Source organism: Palaemon carinicauda, chromosome 5, assembly GCF_036898095.1.
Source record: "Palaemon carinicauda isolate YSFRI2023 chromosome 5, ASM3689809v2, whole genome shotgun sequence".
In the NCBI taxonomy this organism is placed as follows: domain Eukaryota; kingdom Metazoa; phylum Arthropoda; class Malacostraca; order Decapoda; family Palaemonidae; genus Palaemon; species Palaemon carinicauda.
In genome coordinates, this window is record NC_090729.1 from 167,536,279 (window position 1) to 167,558,316 (window position 22,038).

The 22,038-nt window shown below is 41.6% G+C and overlaps 1 protein-coding gene across 2 annotated transcripts in view; it reads right to left on the reverse strand.

Moving 5' to 3' along the window:
• The window catches only part of LOC137641591 (pleckstrin homology domain-containing family A member 3-like), a 48,644-nt gene extending 36,055 nt beyond the window's left edge, over nucleotides 1–12,589 (reverse strand). For both annotated transcript variants that reach the window (XR_011044553.1, XM_068374299.1), the window contains exon 1: nucleotides 12,432–12,589. Coding sequence is in view for 1 of the 2 variants with exons in the window: in XM_068374299.1 (XP_068230400.1) it covers nucleotides 12,432–12,576 (145 nt within the window). In the remaining variant the exon portion in view is untranslated. The remainder of the gene's footprint in view (nucleotides 1–12,431) is intronic.
• Nucleotides 12,590–22,038: the final 9,449 nt, after the last annotated feature.

Below are 22,038 nucleotides of genomic sequence, written 5' to 3' on the forward strand. Positions count from 1 at the left end.
GCCAATTTAATTAGTAGTAAAAATATCCCCAAAGCAATGGAAAAATCAGCAAGAACAATAATAAAATTTACTACATTAGGAAGATATACATAAAACGTGCAGTAAGGGCACAAAGCTTGGGTAAAGTCAAGAATGAGAAAAAAAAGACTTTCTCACAGAACTCCAATGATATTGAAGGAATTAAAGACTTCCTGTTTGCATGGATCATCTGCACTGTATACTGTGTAGTTGTATGTAATAATCAGTCATTCTGCTTTCCTAGGTAAGGTTGCAGCTTGCCATATGATAACTTAACTATAATAACCTATAATGTGGTAATTAGTGATATAGTCCCAGAGCTCGGAGGGTTTTTTTTATGTTTTTGAGTGCAAAAGGTCCGTTAGTTGTTTCTATAGTAGAATTTTCTCAGGAATTAAAAAATCTATATCTTACAAACACAGCGGTAGCCGTTTTTTCAGAAACTGACGTTAAAGATGGGTACCCCTTGTGAAAAAGAGCTATCTCCATACATATTAATTGAAATGCGCATTTCCCAAATTTAAATGTATATAATGCCTCCAAATAATTATTTTATGTTAAGAATACCTTATTATGCTTCATTTGGTGTGGATAATGTTAGATTGTTTTGATTTTAATTCTTTAAGATAAGCCTAGATGTCGCCAAAAGTTGTCGCGAACAAGTGAATGGTAATGGTGGTGGTAATGGTGATGGTGATGTCGCATAAATATTATTTGTGCTTTCAGGTTATTAGTGTAGTGTAGAAAATGGCAAATAAGATCTCTTGTATTCTCCATACCACTGGAAAATGCATGGAAGAGGTAAAGACTTTTGATCCAGATTCATAGGAGAAAGTCAAACATGCTAATGGTGCACGGCGAAAATTATTCAAAGATTCAAAATACTTTTCAGTTAAGCTTCCTGACTATTATGGTGATACATATGGGTATCACTTTCAATGTTATAAAAGTTTCACTGCTGTTCGTCAGACCATACCAGACAATTTACATGCAAAGGCAAATACATCTGAAAAAAAACTTACGATCCAGCATTGAACGTAACTCAGCATCTAGCACAGGGATTTTCCCAAAACTATGCTTGTTCTGTTACTGGAGTGAAAAGTCAGCGGGAAAAAACAAGCCAAAAGACAGACTAGGCAACTGTGAAACCATTGCGAGTATCCAAAGTATCCAAACTGCAGCATAGACACTGTGTGATGGACAGCTTTTAGCAAAAATTACTGGTATTGACCTCATCTCTAAAGAGGTCAAATATTACCACTCCTGCAGAAAATTTTACCTTCAACGTACTCAGAGAGAACTGGTGACATCCAATCATGCATCCAAAAAATCACAAGCCCACAAGACTGTTTTCATTGAGCTAAAACAATACATTGACAAAACATTAATTGAAAACGAAGGTGCTGAACTGCTTACCTCAATACATGGCAGGTATATATCAAGCTTGGAATCTGATGAATCAACATATTCTGCCCAGTCACTTTGCCAGATAATATAGAACACTTATCCAACACTGAAGCAGACAAAGCAGAGCAATAAGTCTGGCACAATAATTTATAGTCGCACTCTCACACCAGATTCTGCAATACGTCTGGCAACATTTGATGAGCGCAACATCAAGGAAGCAGCATTGTATTCAGTGCCAAGACCAAACAGAAAAACCTACCAGATCCACTGACTGCTGAAGCTCTAGCAGAAGATCAAATAGACACTCCTACATCGCTTCTGACATTCTTTCAAATCCTCTTTACAGGCTCTGACAATCCAGCAGAGCATATCAAAAGGCAAGCACAGTCTTTGGCTGATAATGTTAATGATATGAAGGTTATTGAATTGAAGGGCACCAAAGATTTGTTTGGAAGTCTTTTCTACCTTAGTACCACACAGAATATTGACCTAGAGCTAGTCTTTACCTACCCTCTCACACCCGTACCCATATCATTGGCACATGACGACGGAAGCATCAACAAAACAGATAAGGCCAGGCTCCTTCACAAGATTGAAGGCATGGTAGACAGCACACCCCCTCCTAGTGAAACGGACATTACCATCATCGGCGCCATGTTCTTGTTGCATACACTGCAGAATTTACCACCAACATTTGGGGCATTGGCTCAGCTGATCATCTGTCGGTTGTGCTAGAAGCCGTCTCATCGAATAGATTTGGTTTGTGACACCTACATCACTCCTATTAAATATGTGGAACACTCAAGACGTAGAAATGACAATGCAACATACACCATAGCAGGGCCAAAGCAGAAGTATCCAAAAGACTGGCAGAAGGCATTGTGGTCATCAGCTTTCAAGACAGCATTTTTTCAGTTCCTCCTGACAGATTGGACTGAACACACATATGAATATCTTGGCTGGTCACACAGCCTATCTCGCTCTTGACTAAACCTGCTACACCTTCAATACCAGGGACGGAAAACTCCACAGAGAAGAGATCCCACAGCTTAGATGTCTCCATGAAGAAGCTGATACACGGATTATGTACCATCTACATCACATCCTGGAAAAGAACAGATGTTCTTCAGTAGTCATCAGAAGTTCGGACAAAGATGTGTTTATTTTGCTCCTGTATCACATTGAAATCATACGAATGGCAGCAGTTTCACTATTTGGATGGACGCTGGCCTTAGTAGTAACAACACAAGGAGACACATTAACATCTCACTGCTGGTGGATCATATGGATCGAGCCATGATTGATGCTTTACCAGCATTGCATGCCTTCACTGGTTCAGACTACACATCATCATTTATGAGCAAAGGAAAGCTGAAAGCCTTGCAGTTGATTTTGAAGCATGACAATTTTAAGGAAGCTTTTGCAAACCTTGCGGTTAATGCTGTAGTCACTCCTGAAGGTTTGGCTGCTATTGAAAAGTTCACTTGTGCATTGTATGGTTTGCCCAAACTCAACAGCATCAATGATGCTAGATTTGCTCTTTTCCAACAGAAGTATGCACCAAAGAGGGATGAAAATTCTTTAGAAAAAATTCAAGGAATTAATCCTAGCAGCATGCCACCATGTCAGAAAGTCCTGCTCAATAAAATCCACAATACCAACTATGTTGCTGCCATGTGGAAAAATGCCAAACGTCCTCAACCGTGCACAACTCCAGCCGAGGAACACGGATGGAAGCTGGTCGGCAACTCATTTGTTATTGACTGGTTCAATGGAAACCAACTTCCACAGTGTGGGGTACGTCATCTTAGTCATGATACAGAAGGTGACATCAACATAGATGTGACTGATAATCAAACTCAGTTTGACTCTAGTGATGAATCTGACTTTGATGATGGACAGTAAACTTTGTGTCATCATGAAATGAATGATTTGATTAGGATACATAGAGAACAGTTTGCTGCCAGCATGATAGCATTAAAAATGTTATTTTTATTAGTAAAATAAATTTTTGAATATACTTACCCGATAATCATGTAGCTGTCAACTCCGTTGCCCGACAGAATTCTATGGAGGGATACGCCAGCTATCACAATACTAGAAGGGGGTGTACTTACCAGCGCCACCTGTGGCCAGGTACTCAAGTACTTCTTGTTGACACCTCCTCAATTATTCCTCGGTCCACTGGTTCTCTATGGGGAGGAAGGGAGGGTCGATTAAATCATGATTATCGGGTAAGTATATTCAAAAATTTATTTTACTAATAAAAATAACATTTTTCAATATTAAACTTACCCGATAATCATGTAGCTGATTCACACCCAGGGGGGTGGGTGAAAACCAGTGTACAAGATTAAAGGATAGCTAAGTATCCCGTATTTCATATAATCAGTTATCCACAATAACAATGAAATAATAAGTACCTGGTAAGGAAGTCGACTTGAACCGTTACTCTGCCTTTAATAAGATCGTCTTCCTTACTGAGCGCAGCGTTCCTCTTGGGAGGCTGAATCAACTCAAAGGTGCTAAAGTATACAGGGCTGCAACCCATACTAAAGGACCTCATCACAACCTTTAACCTCGGCGCTTCTCAAGAAAGAATTGACCACCCGCCAAATCAACAAGGATGTGGAAGGCTTCTTAGCCGACCGTACAACCCATAAAAAGTATTCAAGAGAAAGGTTAAAAGGTTATGGGATTATGGGAATGTAGTGGCTGAGCCCTCGCCTACTACTGCATTCGTTGCTACGAATGGTCCCAGGGTGTAGCAGTACTCGTAAAGAGACTGGACATCTTTGAGATAGAATGATGCGAACACTGACTTGCTTCTCCAATAGGTTGCATCCATAACACTCTGCAGAGAATGGCTCTGTTTGAAGGCCACTGAAGTAGCCACAGCTCCCACTTCATGTGTCCTTACCTTCAGCAAAGCAAGGTCTTCTTCCTTCAGATGAGAATGTGTTTCTCTAATCAGAAGCCTGAATAGTAAGAAACTGAGTTCTTAGAACTTGGAAAAGAAGGTTTCTTGATAGCACACTATAAGGCTTCTGATTGTCCTTGTAAAGGTTAAGACCTTTTTAGATAGTACCTAAGAGCTCTAACTGGGCAAAGTACTCTCTTCAGATCATTCCCCACCAAGTTGGACAGGCTTGGGATCTCGAACGACTTAGGCCAAGGACGTGAAGGAAGCTCGTTTAGCAAAAACCGAGCTGCAAGGAACATGTAGCCGTTTCAGATGTGAAAACAATGATCCTGCTGAAGGCGTGGATCTCACTTACTCTTTTAGCTGTTGTCAAGCACACGAGGAAAAGAGTTTTTAATGTGAGGTCCTAAAAAGAGGCTGATTGGAGAGGTTCAAATCTTGATGACATAAGGAACCTTAGGACCACGTCTAGATTCCAGCCTGGAGTGGACAACCGACGTTCCTTTGAGGTCTCAAAAGACCTAGGGAGGTCCTGTAGATCTTTGTTGGTGGAAAGATCCAAGCCTCTGTGGCGGAAAACCGCTGCCAACATACTTCTGTAACCCTTGATCGTAGAAGCTGAAAGGGATCTTACTTTCCTTAGATATAACAGGAAGTCAGCAATCTGGGTTACAGTGGTACTGGTTGAGGAAACTGCATTGGTCTTGTACCAGCTACGGAAGACTTCCCCTATAGACTGATAGATTCTGAGAGTGGATGTTCTCCTTGCTTTGGCAATCGCTCTGGCTGCCTCCTTCGAAAAGTCCCTAGCTCTTGAGAGTCTTTCGAAAGTCTGAAGGCAGTCAGACGAAGAGCGTGGAGGATTGGGTGTACCTTCTTTACGTGAGGTAGACTTAGAAGGTTCACTCTTAGAGGAAGAGTCCTGGGAATGTCGACCAGCCATTGCAGTACCTCTAAGAACCATTCTCTCGCGGGCCAGAGCGGAGCCAACCAACGTCAGCCGTGTCCCTTTGTGAGAGGAGAACTTCTGAAGTACCCTGTTGACAATCTTGAACGGCGGGAATGCATACAGGTCGAGATGGAACCAATCCAGCAGAAAAGCATCCACGTGAACTGCTGCTGGGTCTGGAATCGGAGAACAATACAACAGGAGTCTCTAGGTTATCGAGGTAGTGAACAGATCTATGGTTGGCTGACCCCACAGGGCCCAAAGTCTGCTGCAAACATTCTTGAGAAGGGTCCACTCTGTGGGGATGACCTGACCCTTCCGTCTGAGGTGATCTGCCATGACATTCATACCGCCCTGAATGAACCTCGTTACCAGTTAGCTTTCGATCTTTAGACCAGATGAGTAGGTCCCTTGCGATCTAGAACAACTTCCACGAAAGAGTCCCTCCCTGCTTGAAGATATAAGCCAGGGCTGTGGTGTTGTCAGAGTCCACCTCCACCACTTTGTTAAGCTGGAGGGACTTGAAGTTTATCAAGGCCAGAATAACCGCCAACAACTCCTTGCAATTGATGTGAAGTGTCCTTTGCTCCTGATTCCATGTTCCCGAGCATTCTTGTCCGTCCAAAGTCGCACCCCAGCCCGTGTCTGATGCGTCCGAGAGGAGACGGCGGTCGTGTTTCTGAACAGCCAAAGGTAGACTTCCTTGAGAAGAAAGCTGTTCTTACACCACGCGAGAGAAGACCTCCTCTCTTCGGAAACAGGAACTGAGACCGTCTCTAGCGTCATGTCCTTTATCCAGTGAGCAGCTAGATGATACTGAAGGGGGGGGAGGTGGAGTCTCCCTAACACGATGAACAGGGCCAGCGATGAAAGTGTCCCTGTTAGACTCATCCACTACCTGACTGAGCATCGGTTCCTTCTCAGCATGCTCTGGATGCATTCTAGGGCTTGGAAGATCCTTGGGGCCGACGGAAAAGTCCGAAAAGCTCGACTCTGAAGATCCATACCCAAGGAGACAATGGTCTGGGATGGGACGAGCTGAGACTCCTCAAAATTGACCAGGAGGCCCAGTTCCTTGGTCAGATCCATAGTCCATTTGAAAATCTCCAGACAGCGACGACTTGTGGGAGCTCTTAAAAGCCAGTCGTCTGACGGAGCCGGACACAAGATCATGGTACTGCTGCACAGTCTGTGAACTGTCAATCATGGGCAAGCGAGGAAGTACAGTGACAACCCGAATCTGTCTAGACTGTCTGGGTCGTACAGACAAACTCCTTATCGGGTTGCTGAGGTTGCCGCACTGCGTCACAACAAGTCACTTCTGTTGGTTGTTGAACATCTTCCCCGTGACACATTGACTCCGTAAACAAAAAATCCTCTAACAAGGACTAAGCTTGGACTGCATGTCTTGTAACACAGCTCAAGGTCTATGGGAGCAGGTGTGGTAACAGACGGGATTAGCGACTGAAGTGGAACCATTACCTTCCCTGGAAGCATGTTATGCTTAAATAAAAGTCCATAGGAGGCTATGCAGCTAAAGGCTCCCTCCAAATGACAGAGTCCTCAAGGGAATATCAGAAGGAGGGAGAAAAGAACTTTCTCATCTACAGGGACCATATCCTAGAAAAGCTAAGTTCTCTCAGTGAGGGTTCACTGGTGCAAAAGCAGCAGACTAGAAGGCAACGTTATGAAACTGCTTGACAGTCTAGTGAGTTGGCAACAACCAAAGATGTGTGACTGAGAAGCATGCGGTAAGGTATGCAGAGCATGTTGTATGCAGAGTATGCTGTATGCAGAGCATGCTGTATGTAGAGCATGTTGTATGCAGAGCATGCTGAATGCAGAGCATGCTGTATGCAGAGCATGTTGTATGCAGAGCATGCTGAATGCAGAGCATGCTGTATGCAGAGCATGTTGTATGCAGAGCATGCTGTATGCAGAGCATGCTGTATGTAGAGCATGTTGTATGCAGAGCATGCTGAATGCAGAGCATGCTGTATGCAGAGCATGTAGTATGCAGAGCATGCTGTAAGCAGAGCATGTAAGGTAAGCAGAGCGTGTGCATGGCGTTTAACATTTCTCAGAAATTCCATGACCAGTGCTAGAGTGCTTTATGCATGCTTGCATGGGGTTTTAATATCAACATAATATATACCTTACATTCATAACTCATGATTCATATTTTTGCCATATTTTGCGATATTGTTAAAAATATATTGCCAGGAATACAAATATATTTTTATAAGTAATACAAATAACCTCCATTATCATAAGGTTTGAAAATGGAGGTAAGGTATGCTGAACAGCAGAGTCAGAACGAGCTGGAACAACAATAGTTGTGGTTTCCTCTTCAAGACTCTGTTGAGGGAACACCTGAGGCTCAGTCTGCAAAGGCTGATCAAAGGAAGTAGCAGAAGGTAGGCGCATGGGTGGAGGAGGCTGACTCCTGGCATGAGTGGCTGAACTCAAGGGTTGCGCTTGCTGAGTGGTTGGCGGATGCGCAGTAGCAAGTTCCTGAGGAACGAGTTGAGGTTCCTGCGGTGTGAGCTGAGAGCGAAAAGGTAGTGGCTGCGCAGAACGCAGTAAAAATCTCGCAAGTTGAGGCTCCTGAGGCGCAAGGCTAAGGTGTTGAGGTGCTTGCCTTGAGGAGGGTTGAGCTCGCTGCAGCGAGAGCTGAGGAGACTGACTCATGGACGGGAGAGGTTGTTGTACCTCAACCGAGTGTTGCATCACTGGTGGAGCAGCAAGTGGAGGCGGAGGAAGAGAGGTATAATCCTCCTGATCCCATTGTAAAGGTTGCCTTAAGGAAGGCGGAGGCTGAACACCACTGGGAACAGCAAACTCAGAACGTGGCTCAACATCGTACGCCTGGCAGGTGGTACTGCGATCAGGCGGAGCGAGCGCAGGCGGAGCGAGCGCAGGCGGAGCGAGCGCAGGCGGAGCGAGCGCAGGCGGAGGGAGTGTAGGCGGAGGCGGAGGCGCAACACTCTCAGCCCGACACTCACGCATCAAGTCCGAAAGCTGTGCTTGCATGGACTGTAGTAGAGTCCACTTGGGGTCGGCAGAAACTACAGTAGGCTGAGGTAAAGCCTTAACAGTCGAGCTCTGTTGTGGCAGAACCTTACTCCTCTTAGGCGGAGTGCATTCAACTGATGACTGAGGAGAGTCAGAGCTAACCCAAAGACTGCATCCGGGTTGTTGAACTCTAACTACGTACGTCTGGCATAGGTCTGGACTTTACGTTTAAGAGGTCTTGAGACCTGAGACCAGCGTTTTCTCCCCTAAATTTCTTCTGCAGACGAGCAAAATAAGGGCTCAATCGTCTGCGGGTGGGAGTGACGGTCTCGGTAAGACACGCCCACAACCACCGAGGATACTTCTGTGCGCCGATCAAGGCCTGCTGAACCCTTCTGCCCTTCGACATTGCTTCTCCCCTGGGCTTGGGAGCTTGCAAGAGGTCCCGGACTGGGAGGACGACTGGCGCGCACAGAAGTACCCTCACGCACAACACTGACACACTTTGCGCTAATCACTTATCACTTAGATTTTCTGTTTGCACTTATTTCACTGAACTCGAAACTTTAAGTGGTTTGTACCTGAAACACGCAATTCTATCCTTTCTCAAAAGTTAGTAATTGCGAAAACAGAATTACAATGTAACAGAAAAATCTAATGAAAGATAAATAATTCAGTGGCTGGAAAGAGACTAAACACTAGATCACTCTAGAAACGTTTACCTTCTTCCCCTAAAGAGACTAGGGAGAAGAGCAAAAACGATAACAACGTTACTCGCTTGAATGAAACGTTTATCCTCCTCTTTCTCCCTCCGTCTCTATCTCTCTCTCTCTCTCTCTCTCTCTTGACTTAGAACCTGAGAGAAGAGCCCAATCATATATATCGTTAAAACATATTATTGTTAAAGGAAAAAACTGAAATATTTCCCAAAATGAAAAGTTCCTTTATTAGGATTAAAACCATTAAGTTAAGAAAGAATGAACAAAACGCTAGACACGGTTACTCTTACTGCAACGTGAAACCGTGAAAATTCTTTCTCTATCGTAACGATAGAGCGCAAGTTGAACGTTCTGAACGTCAACAACTGCAGAGACAAAACAAAACGTTAGTTCAACTTTGAAAACAGTACGAGACTATCAAAGAAATTCTTTCAAAGACATTAAAATAGCATAATATGTTAACAGGTAAAACCAAAATGACGGGCTCAATGTTAATTAACTTCGGTACAAGAAAAGACCGCCTACTATTAGGAAGGTCGAATATAAACAAATATAAAAATTAATTTTAATAAGTTTATAATAAAAGGAAGTTAATCGAAGAGGCCTATAAGAGGCGGAGAGATATAAAATAAATCTATAACTTTTGTTAAGCAAAATTAAGAAAGAGAGTCTATACTCTCTTAGACACCAACACTTCCGTCTAAGGGAAGGGTCGGCCATTTAAAGGTGAAAGAGAGTTCATACTCTCTTCGTCACCATAATTAATCAAATTAATTCCAAAAGCTAACTAAGCTAATATAGAAGTTTCCAGTAAAGCGACAGCCGAAATCAAAGAGAAATACTTCACCAAAGTCGTGAAAATACTCCAAGAACATAAGCGTATCCCAGAACGTCTTGCCGGAAGCACGACAGAGGAATAATTGAGGAGGTGTCAACAAGAAGTACTTGAGTACCTGGCCACAGGTGGCGCTGGTAAGTACACCCCCTTCTAGTATTGTGATAGCTGGCGTATCCCTCCATAGAATTCTGTCGGGCAACGGAGTTGACAGCTACATGATTATCGGGTAAGTTTAATATTGAAAATATATATATACTACTATGCCCATGGGCCATGACCTTTGCATATTTAACTATTTCATTGCAACACCAAAAGTAATGCTATAGTGTAATTTAAATTATCATCCACTTCTTGGTATAATTCAAAACGCAATTATTTGTTTGTGTACACATCTAATTTGCATTACAAACAATTGAAAGCTATAATATGTTAATGTTCAAAATAAACATACTTTGAGACATTAGAAAGAATAAGTTATTTCAATTGCATGTAGAACAATATATTGGCCTTTGATTGGTAGAAAATCCGAAAGAGAAAATTACAAAATGCCACTTATTCACAATAACTTTCCGTGACATCTTTGATAATCTGAAATTTAAAAAACTACAACGAAATAATCCTACATTAGTCACATCAAATGAATCATAGAAAGGTATCGTTACTAAAAAATAATTATTTGGAGGCACTTTATACATTAACATTTGGCAAATGAACATTTAAATTGAAATGTATAACATTGGGAGGCGCCATAGAGAAAGTTAATTTTCAAAAGGGGTACCCATATTCAATGCGCATTTCTGAAAAAACGGCTACCGCTGTGTTTGTAAGAAATAGATTTTTGAATTCTTGAGAAAATTCTACTATAGAACCAACTGACAGACCTTTTGCACTCAAAAACATAAATAAAAACCCCCGAACTCTGGGACTAATAGGGGCAATCCACAAGTGACAGGTCACTTATCTGTATCTAAGCTAAGTCAAACAGTAGTTTCTTAATAATATTTGCAAGTATTTTGAAGCTAAATGGTCTTGTGCAATCAAGGGTTCTGAATGAGCAGACCACGACCCCAATCCAGATGAAATACCCGAGAGGTTAGCAGTAACTGTATCTAACCCAAGAAAACAGATAAACATTTATCAATTTAGGTTCAGTGCCCATATGCAATGGGGTGGAACACAGTTTTTGCAGTAGGAAGGAGAAGTTAAGAGGCTCGACAGCACGATAGAAAAAAAGAAGTGAGAACTGAGGCAGCGTAGAAGGCTAAAAAACAAGTGCAGCTAGCAGCCAAAAGGATGCTGCAAAGACCTTCAGTAATGCAGTAATGCCTACAAAGCATTGAAACTGACACCACTGCTCCTCTATGGGGAAGAAAATACACACTAAATCAGGAATCATTGACATTGCACATCCTCTTTTATATGTTTAAGCAACGACTGTAGAGAGAGCTACTGAAAGGGCATAAAAAAGCAACCCTGTCACTGTACATGGAAATCTTGAATGTCATCCAACTTTTATAATGGGAAAACTGGCAAACAGTGCAGGTCACAATAAAAATAATGGAATGAAATTGTACAAAACCAATGGACACAATGAAAATATTGAATGACTTTGAGCTTCAAACTTCCACAATTACTCTTATATGGCAGATTTTGAACTTTAAACTCACACAGCTGTTCACATATTGTTATTTTCTCTAGCAACTAAGATTAAAAGGAGGAAAAGCTATTTCAAATCATGATCATATTATGCAAATGTCTACCAAATGCTCTAATTCCAAATCCCCAGCCTCTGATGCTGCAAACATGCTTTGAAGGATATTTCCTTGAAAGAATGGATGTAATTTGTCGTTATAACCATAATAACATAAAAGATATTGACACTATCACCATGGCTGAATAAACACTATAAAAAAATTTGTCTGGATACAGAAATGACTTCAGCTAAGTTATGTACTGTCTTTAATAGTACTGTATGCATAAATTAAAAAAAAATTGCTGTAAGATATCTTACAGCCTGAGTGTAAGCAGGCTCTAGGCAGAGACTAATCAAATCTGAGATTGAGCCAAAGGACACCCCTGAACCTAAATCTTCTGCTACAAACATTGGGGAGGATACTGATAAATTATCAGCAGATGAATTTACTAAGATGATAACAGATTACATCAAAATGCATGAAAACCAGATTTTCAATTTGGGTGAGACTTGATAGAAAATTTGTTAGGGAAGAGAAGAGGAGAATGCCAGGCTTCAAAACTTAATGGCAGTGCATTATATATAGTCCATGTATATATGCATTTCTTTAGTTATAAGCAGAAGTTAGAGACATATCATTGCTTTAAAAATGTCAACAGTTGAAAACTTCCCAGTCTGTTACTATGATGAGAAAAAATAAAAAGGCTGGATGACATCTCGTGCCTGGACTCCTACAGAAGATCACTCTTCTTTTGTGAACAAAAGAAATATTAAATAGGAATGATTTTCTTCACGGAAAACTGGGAATATAAAGCACTTCTAAATATTCACTAAGGAAATGCATCAAAGACTTTATAGATTTAACATACCTTTTTCAATTTTTGTTTGAGGAATGGCAGGGGGGATACCTGCTTTGGCACTTCCTAGGGCTACAAGCCATGCATGTCGCTCATGTGGAGAGGGAGCTTTTAAATAAAAATGCTGCTCATATGGAATAACGATGTCCACTCGCATTGTATCTGTGGGGTGTACTGTGAGGAAAAAAGAAAAAGTATAAGAGCAAATCTGCAAATCAAAATTACTTGTGTACAAAAAATTTCCTAAACAACTTGGAGTGTAATGGTCACCAAAAATTGATAGATACCCCTCAAGTTGAAAATCTAAACAAATCCTTCAAACATATTTACAAACCAAACATGCATTACGAAAGCAAAAACCAATCCCTTATATTAGCCATCATATAAGAAACAAAAAGTCATACAGCACTTCTCATATACCGCACATACATCATCTCGTTTTCACACTAGCCCCTAATATATGACACCATCTAATCTATTCTATCCTTACTACCTGAACTAATTTATGCCACCATCTTATCTATTCTATCCTTACTACCTGAACTAATTTATGACACCATCTTATCTATTCTATCCTTAATACCTGAACTAATTTATGACACCATCTTATCTATTCTATCCTTAATACCTGAACTAATTTATGGCACCATCTTATCTATTCTATCCTTAATACCTGAACTAATTTATGACACCATCTTATCTATTCTATCCTTAATACCTGAACTAATTTATGACACCATCTTAGCTATTCTATCCTTAATACCTGAACTAATTTATGACACCATCTTATCTATTCTATCCTTAATACCTGAACTAATTTATGACACCATCTTATCTATTTTATCCTTAATACCTGAACTGCATCTCATTCTAGTAGCTTTTTGGTATTTTATTCATCTAACTAATAATTCCTCACTTCCAGTAACCTTTTATCTAATGACATGTGCAAACCAATCTTTAAGATTTCCTTATCTTGTTACCAGTGATGCTCAATCCAACCAAGGCTTTTGCTTAATCACATACTGGAGTTTTTTCCCCAATATTTCATGTTAACCATACTAATTATCTATTGAAACAAATAGATTAGATTACTTAAAAAAAAGTTTCCACATTTTTTCTTCGATATACTATAGTGCAAATGTAATATTGAGAGTAGTACTATAAAATTTGTACAGTAGTTTTACACAAGGCAATGAAAATGTATCCTCTTTTGTCAGAAGTTGGACCTCATCCATCCTGACAAAAATGAAGGTTAGAACTGTACAGTACACAACTGGTTATCATTATACTTTAGAAAATGATAGAAAATTATTTTGTCTGAAACATCACCAATTTCAAAAGTATTTGTATTTTTCCTAGCTATACAAACCTCAGTCCTTTAGTAGGATTAAGATTCGGGTGAAAACTGGTAACGGCCAATGAAGAATTATCAAGGTTCTGACAACCAGCACCTACTAATAGGCAACAGAATGGTTCTTTCTGGAAACTAAAGTTGTACCAATCGCTGTAACTTTACGATTTCTGGAAGGGCTGAGGCCAATGGCTCTTGCCATTATTCTCTGTAGGCTCTACTGATGACATTGCGAAGCCAGAATGAGATGGTATTTCTAGAGAGATTTTCTTCTTCGCCCTCCCTGTGCTAATGAAGAGACTGTAAGTGGGGAAGTATGAGGCTTAGTTGGAGGAGGAGCAGGAAATTGTGAAGAAGCTACTCTTGCTAACCTTCTCCCACTCCTCAGCGGCTGCGGCAACCTCTACAGACGAGAACAGTCAGATGTTAAGTAATGGTCACGCATAAGGCTACTAAGTATCTATTTGCCATCTAACGCACAAATTTACTAACGATTGCATCCCTGCATTTAAGAATGCAGTTGCCCCAGGGAAAGGCACACTGATGAAACAAGAATTCCAGGGCCTTACCTCCGAAGCGAAAAAAGTTTCTGTACTATATTGTTTTTGTATAGTAGGGTCTGACAGGATTTGTTTAACAGCCTAAAAGGACACTGTTCTTGACCAGTGGTCCTGGTAGGAGCAAACCTGGAATACCAACATAAAAGGCATCTAAAGGTTATTTAGTTCAGTAACAAAGGAAGCATCAGATAGCTGAGCTAGCCATTCACTAGTTTTTAAACGATGTTAAGCTGGCCTCTGACACTCCAAATGAATCCTGTAACTATATGGCATTATTAAGAAAGTCACTTTTCCTTTTGAGCCTCGCCTCTGGCTCCAGAATCTCGGAATTGTCAGCTTTGGCTAGAGACCCAGGTCATATAGAGTTTCTCTCTTCAGGTGAGGTCCTTCTCTCCCCTAACAAAGTGTTCCTGGCTAAAAATGAGGATCCCCAGAACAGGTGGTCCCCCTGGAAGATTGTTCCACTTCCTAGGGATCCATCCCTGTGCCCAGTTACCACCCTGAAATCCTACTTAAGTAGAACTTCCACTACAACCAAAGGGCCCTTATTTATTAGAGAGCACGGAGGAACTATTACCCTTAAGGGAATCAGGCAACAAATTCTTTTTTTTATTAAACAAGCTAATCCTGAATCATTCCCACATGTCCATGATATCCGAGCTGTGGCTACCTCAATTAATTTTTTCCACCATATGAAATTTGATGAGCTCTCAAAATATACGGGCTGAAAGTCCCCTAAAGTTTTCAAACGCCACTACCTAAAACCTTTAGAAGCTCTTAGATTTGCCACAGTAGCTGCGGGGAATGTAGTTCCTCCAGAGGGTACCGAGTCCTAATCACAACGTCTTGCTCTGTCCTCTTTCCCTCCTGCCTGGCTTACCTGTTGTTCCTACCCGTTTTATTTACCATGATGTATTATTTATTATTCAACTGATTGATTTCACGAATTATTTTGATCTCACTTGTTTTTGGAATCCCCGAGCTGATGTTCCTTTGTTATGTTAATTATTTATATCTATGATTGTATGCTTTACTGCATTTTGCTTACCAAGCTGTATTAACATTATTCATACCTGTTGACTTTCCCTTCGGCTTTCATTTTGATTATGTATCATGTCTAATTGTCTCTTGTCATTTACGTGTTGATCTATTTTGCGGGTTTCCATATCCCTCTTTTTTTATATTAAAATTCATCAGCTATATTAATTTTGTGTTATTCCCTTCAGGTAGTTAGCCTTATTGGGTCCCCATTCTCTGGTACGATTTCACTGGGCGACACGGGTCGGAGCCCAGAAAAGGGATTTTGACGAAGGAAAAATCTATTTCTGGGCGAGAGACCCGTGTCACCCAGTGAACCCACCCGTCCCTCCCTAATTGGGCCCCAATCTGGGGTGCTATAAGGAGTGACGTCACTGGCGTGGGTTGTCTAGTAGTAGTACGAGGTAGAACGGCACCTCGCTGTTCGGGGATTTTGACAGGAGACATCTAAATGGTGCGAGGCCTCTAGTTGTGATTTATCGCGCCCCAGTATTATACCGACACCTTATACAGGTGAGCGAGCTGGGTTCAACCTGGCATTCCCATGCAATTTTTTCTCTGGTAATATATAGCAGTTATATACCTTAGAAATGGTGCTTTAGGAGGATTTCACTGGGCGACACGGGTCGGAGCCCAGAAATAGATTTTTCCTTCGTCAAAATCCCTTATTTATCACTTTCACCATGCGCGTTAAATGCCTTCATTTGTTTATTACGATCGAAGATGGAGCGGTTTCAGGCGGCGTCATAAAGAAAAACATTTCATTTGGAAGTCCTAAGAAAAATTAAGTAAAACATTGGTAATAAAAAAATCAACATACTGTATAATCAATATAATCGATGCAAAAATAACCTATACACAGATGTGTACACTAAATGCATTTGTTTCTTTATTATGATCAGAGATTGACGTAAACAAAACATTGGTTGCCATTTTTTATCGTGCTTTTTGGCGTGTTTAGGAAACGCATGATATAAAATCGCCTTTAATATTTGTACCTGTTTTAGTTTAGGGTACTGTAGTACATGCATTAAGTGTTCTGTACATTAAAGGGTAGTTTGTTAACAGTACTACGTACAAGGGAAGGTTTTATAAGTCTGAATATACATGTTAAATAAATACGTAAATATGGTGTCACTACTTAGCGGATTTTCACCTATCGCGGTCGGGTCTGGAACCTATCTACCGCGAGAAACGAGGGATCACTGTAAGTGTATTCAAAGAAAAAATAAGCTGTAACCAGAGAGAGGGATCCAATGCATTACTATCTGGCCAGTCAAAGGATCCAATAACTCTCTAGTGGTAGTATCTCAATAGATGGCTGGTGCCTTGGCCAACCTACTACCTTCTCTTGTAATATCACTCACAGAAGTATTATATAGTAAGAAGCTGCCCGAAGGAACTTCCATCAGGACGACATGGCTATCTCACCCAAAAATAGTTTTCCCACGTCAAAATCCGTTTATTGGCATAAAGGAAATGTGTTTGTACTAAATAATACATCCTTACAATACCCATACAAAAGGTAACATTAGGGGAACATAAAAAACATGACATAAAACACCGTAGGAATCTTATGACAAAATAAAAAAAAAAGTTCCACCAAGGAGGAAATACCTACTCCCTTCAGTTTACAGGCAAGACTCAAGGCTGAGCTGTAGCCTTTGACTGCCAAAACTGAGAGGACCATTTCTTCCCGAAGATATACAAGGAACTCTGCTATTGATGGAATAGAGGCATCAAGGGGAGTGATACCCCTTCCACAATACCAAGCTCAGAAAACAATTGTTGGAATAGAGGCATCAAGGGGAATGATACCCCTTCCACAATACCAAGCTCAGAAAACAATTAGTTGGAATAGAGGCATCAAGGGGAGTGATACCCCTTCCACAATACCAAGCTCAGAAAAAAAATGTTGGAATAGAGGCATCAAGGGGAGTGATACCCCTTCCACAATACCAAGCTCAGAAAACAAATGTTGGAATAGAGGCATCAAGGGGAGTGATACCCCTTCCACAATACCAAGCTCAGAAAACAATTGTTGGAATAGAGGCATCAAGGGGAATGATACCCCTTCCACAATACCAAGCTCAGAAAACAATTAGTTGGAATAGAGGCATCAAGGGGAGTGATACCCCTTCCACAATACCAAGCTCAGAAAACAATTAGTTGGAATAGAGGCATCAAGGGGAGTGATACCCCTTCCACAATACCAAGCTCAGAAAACAAATGTTGGAATAGAGGCATCAAGGGGAATGATACCCCTTCCACAATACCAAGCTCAGAAAACAATTAGTTGGAATAGAGACATCAAGGGGAGTGATACCCCTTCCACAATACCAAGCTCAGAAAACAATTAGTTGGAATAGAGGCATCAAGGGGAGTGATACCCCTTTCACAATACCAAGCTCAGAAAACAAATGTTGGAATAGAGGCATCAAGGGGAGTGATACCCCTTCCACAATACCAAGCTCAGAAAACAAATGTTGGAATAGAGGCATCAAGGGGAGTGATACCCCTTCCACAATACCAAGCTCAGAAAACAAATGTTGGAATAGAGGCATCAAGGGGAGTGATACCCCTTCCACAATACCAAGCTCAGAAAACAATTAGTTGGAATAGAGGCATCAAGGGGAGTGATACCCCTTTCACAATACCAAGCTCAGAAAACAAATGTTGGAATAGAGGCATCAAGGGGAGTGATACCCCTTCCACAATACCAAGCTCAGAAAACAAATGTTGGAATAGAGGCATCAAGGGGAGTGATACCCCTTCCACAATACCAAGCTCAGAAAACAAATGTTGGAATAGAGGCATCAAGGGGAGTGATACCCCTTCCACAATACCAAGCTCAGAAAACAAATGTTGGAATAGAGGCATCAAGGGGAGTGATACCCCTTCCACAATACCAAGCTCAGAAAACAATTAGTTGGAATAGAGGCATCAAGGGGAGTGATACCCCTTTCACAATACCAAGCTCAGAAAACAAATGTTGGAATAGAGGCATCAAGGGGAGTGATACCCCTTCCACAATACCAAGCTCAGAAAACAAATGTTGGAATAGAGGCATCAAGGGGAGTGATACCCCTTCCACAATACCAAGCTCAGAAAACAAATGTTGGAATAGAGGCATCAAGGGGAGTGATACCCCTTCCACAATACCAAGCTCAGAAAACAAATGTTGGAATAGAGGCATCAAGGGGAGTGATACCCCTTCCACAATACCAAGCTCAGAAAACAATTAGTTGGAATAGAGGCATCAAGGGGAGTGATACCCCTTTCACAATACCAAGCTCAGAAAACAAATGTTGGAATAGAGGCATCAAGGGGAGTGATACCCCTTCCACAATACCAAGCTCAGAAAACAAATGTTGGAATAGAGGCATCAAGGGGAGTGATACCCCTTCCACAATACCAAGCTCAGAAAACAAATGTTGGAATAGAGGCATCAAGGGGAGTGATACCCCTTCCACAATACCAAGCTCAGAAAACAAATGTTGGAATAGAGGCATCAAGGGGAGTGATACCCCTTCCACAATACCAAGCTCAGAAAACAAATGTTGGAATAGAGGCATCAAGGGGAGTGATACCCCTTCCACAATACCAAGCTCAGAAAACAAATGTTAGAATAGAGGCATCAAGGGGAGTGATACCCCTTCCACAATACCAAGCTCAGAAAACAAATGTTGGAATAGAAGCATCAAGGGGAGTGATACCCCTTCCACAATACCAAGCTCAGAAAACAATTAGTTGGAATAGAGGCATCAAGGGGAGTGATACCCCTTCCACAATACCAAGCTCAGAAAACAAATGTTGGAATAGAGGCATCAAGGGGAGTGATACCCCTTCCACAATACCAAGCTCAGAAAAAAATTAGTTGGAATAGAGGCATCAAGGGGAGTGATACCCCTTCCACAATACCAAGTTCAGAAAACAATTAGTTGGAATAGAGGCATCAAGGGGAGTGATACCCCTTCCACAATACCAAGCTCAGAAAAAAATTAGTTGGAATAGAGGCATCAAGGGGAGTGATACCCCTTCCACAATACCAAGCTCAGAAAAAAATTAGTTGGAATAGAGGCATCAAGGAGAGTGATACCCTTTCCACAATACCAAGCTCAGAAAAAAATTAGTTGCAATAGAGGCATCAAGGGGAGTGATACCCCTTCCACAATACCAAGCTCAGAAAACAAATGTTGGAATAGAGGCATCAAGGGGAGTGATACCCCTTCCACAATACCAAGCTCAGAAAACAAATGTTGGAATAGAGGCATCAAGGGGAGTGATACCCCTTCCACAATACCAAGCTCAGAAAACAATTAGTTGGAATAGAGGCATCAAGGAGAGTGATACCCTTTCCACAATACCAAGCTCAGAAAACAATTAGTTGGAATAGAGGCATCAAGGAGAGTGATACCCTTCCACAATACCAAGCTCAGAAAACAATTAGTTGGAATAGAGGCATCAAGGGGAGTGATACCCCTTCCACAATACCAAGCTCAGAAAACAATTAGTTGGAATAGAGGCATCAAGGGGAGTGATACCCCTTCCACAATACCAAGCTCAGAAAACAATTAGTTGGAATAGAGGCATCAAGGGGAGTGATACCCCTTCCACAATACCAAGCTCAGAAAACAAATGTTGGAATAGAGGCATCAAGGGGAGTGATACCCCTTCCACAATACCAAGCTCAGAAAACAATTAGTTGGAATAGAGGCATCAAGGGGAGTGATACCCCTTCCACAATACCAAGCTCAGAAAACAATTAGTTGGAATAGAGGCATCAAGGGGAGTGATACCCCTTCCACAATACCAAGCTCAGAAAACAAATGTTGGAATAGAGGCATCAAGGGGAGTGATACCCCTTCCACAATACCAAGCTCAGAAAACAATTAGTTGGAATAGAGGCATCAAGGGGAGTGATACCCCTTCCACAATACCAAGCTCAGAAAACAAATGTTGGAATAGAGGCATCAAGGGGAGTGATACCCCTTCCACAATACCAAGCTCAGAAAACAATTAGTTGGAATAGAGGCATCAAGGGGAGTGATACCCCTTCCACAATACCAAGCTCAGAAAACAATTAGTTGGAATAGAGGCATCAAGGGGAGTGATACCCCTTCCACAATACCAAGCTCAGAAAACAATTAGTTGGAATAGAGGCATCAAGGGGAGTGATACCCCTTCCACAATACCAAGCTCAGAAAACAATTAGTTGGAATAGAGGCATCAAGGGGAGTGATACCCCTTCCACAATACCAAGCTCAGAAAACAATTAGTTGGAATAGAGGCATCAAGGGGAGTGATACCCCTTCCACAATACCAAGCTCAGAAAACAATTGTTGGAATAGAGGCATCAAGGGGAGTGATACCCCTTCCACAATACCAAGCTCAGAAAACAATTAGTTGGAATAGAGGCATCAAGGGGAGTGATACCCCTTCCACAATACCAAGCTCAGAAAACAAATGTTGGAATAGAGGCATCAAGGGGAGTGATACCCCTTCCACAATACCAAGCTCAGAAAACAATTAGTTGGAATAGAGGCATCAAGGGGAGTGATACCCCTTCCACAATACCAAGCTCAGAAAACAAATGTTGGAATAGAGGCATCAAGGGGAGTGATACCCCTTCCACAATACCAAGCTCAGAAAACAAATTAGTTGGAATAGAGGCATCAAGGGGAGTGATACCCCTTCCACAATACCAAGCTCAGAAAACAAATGTTGGAATAGAGGCATCAAGGGGAGTGATACCCCTTCCACAATACCAAGCTCAGAAAACAAATGTTGGAATAGAGGCATCAAGGGGAGTGATACCCCTTCCACAATACCAAGCTCAGAAAACAAATGTTGGAATAGAGGCATCAAGGGGAGTGATACCCCTTCCACAATACCAAGCTCAGAAAACAAATGTTGGAATAGAGGCATCAAGGGGAGTGATACCCCTTCCACAATACCAAGCTCAGAAAACAATTAGTTGGAATAGAGGCATCAAGGGGAGTGATACCCCTTCCACAATACCAAGCTCAGAAAACAATTAGTTGGAATAGAGGCATCAAGGGGAGTGATACCCCTTCCACAATACCAAGCTCAGAAAACAATTAGTTGGAATAGAGGCATCAAGGAGAGTGATACCCCTTCCACAATACCAAGCTCAGAAAACAATTAGTTGGAATAGAGGCATCAAGGGGAGTGATACCCCTTCCACAATACCAAGCTCAGAAAACAATTAGTTGGAATAGAGGCATCAAGGGGAGTGATACCCCTTCCACAATACCAAGCTCAGAAAACAATTAGTTGGAATAGAGGCATCAAGGGGAGTGATACCCCTTCCACAATACCAAGCTCAGAAAACAATTAGTTGGAATAGAGGCATCAAGGGGAGTGATACCCCTTCCACAATACCAAGCTCAGAAAACAATTAGTTGGAATAGAGGCATCAAGGGGAGTGATACCCCTTCCACAATACCAAGCTCAGAAAACAATTAGTTGGAATAGAGGCATCAAGGGGAGTGATACCCCTTCCACAATACCAAGCTCAGAAAACAATTAGTTGGAATAGAGGCATCAAGGGGAGTGATACCCCTTCCACAATACCAAGCTCAGAAAACAATTGTTGGAATAGAGGCATCAAGGGGAGTGATACCCCTTCCACAATACCAAGCTCAGA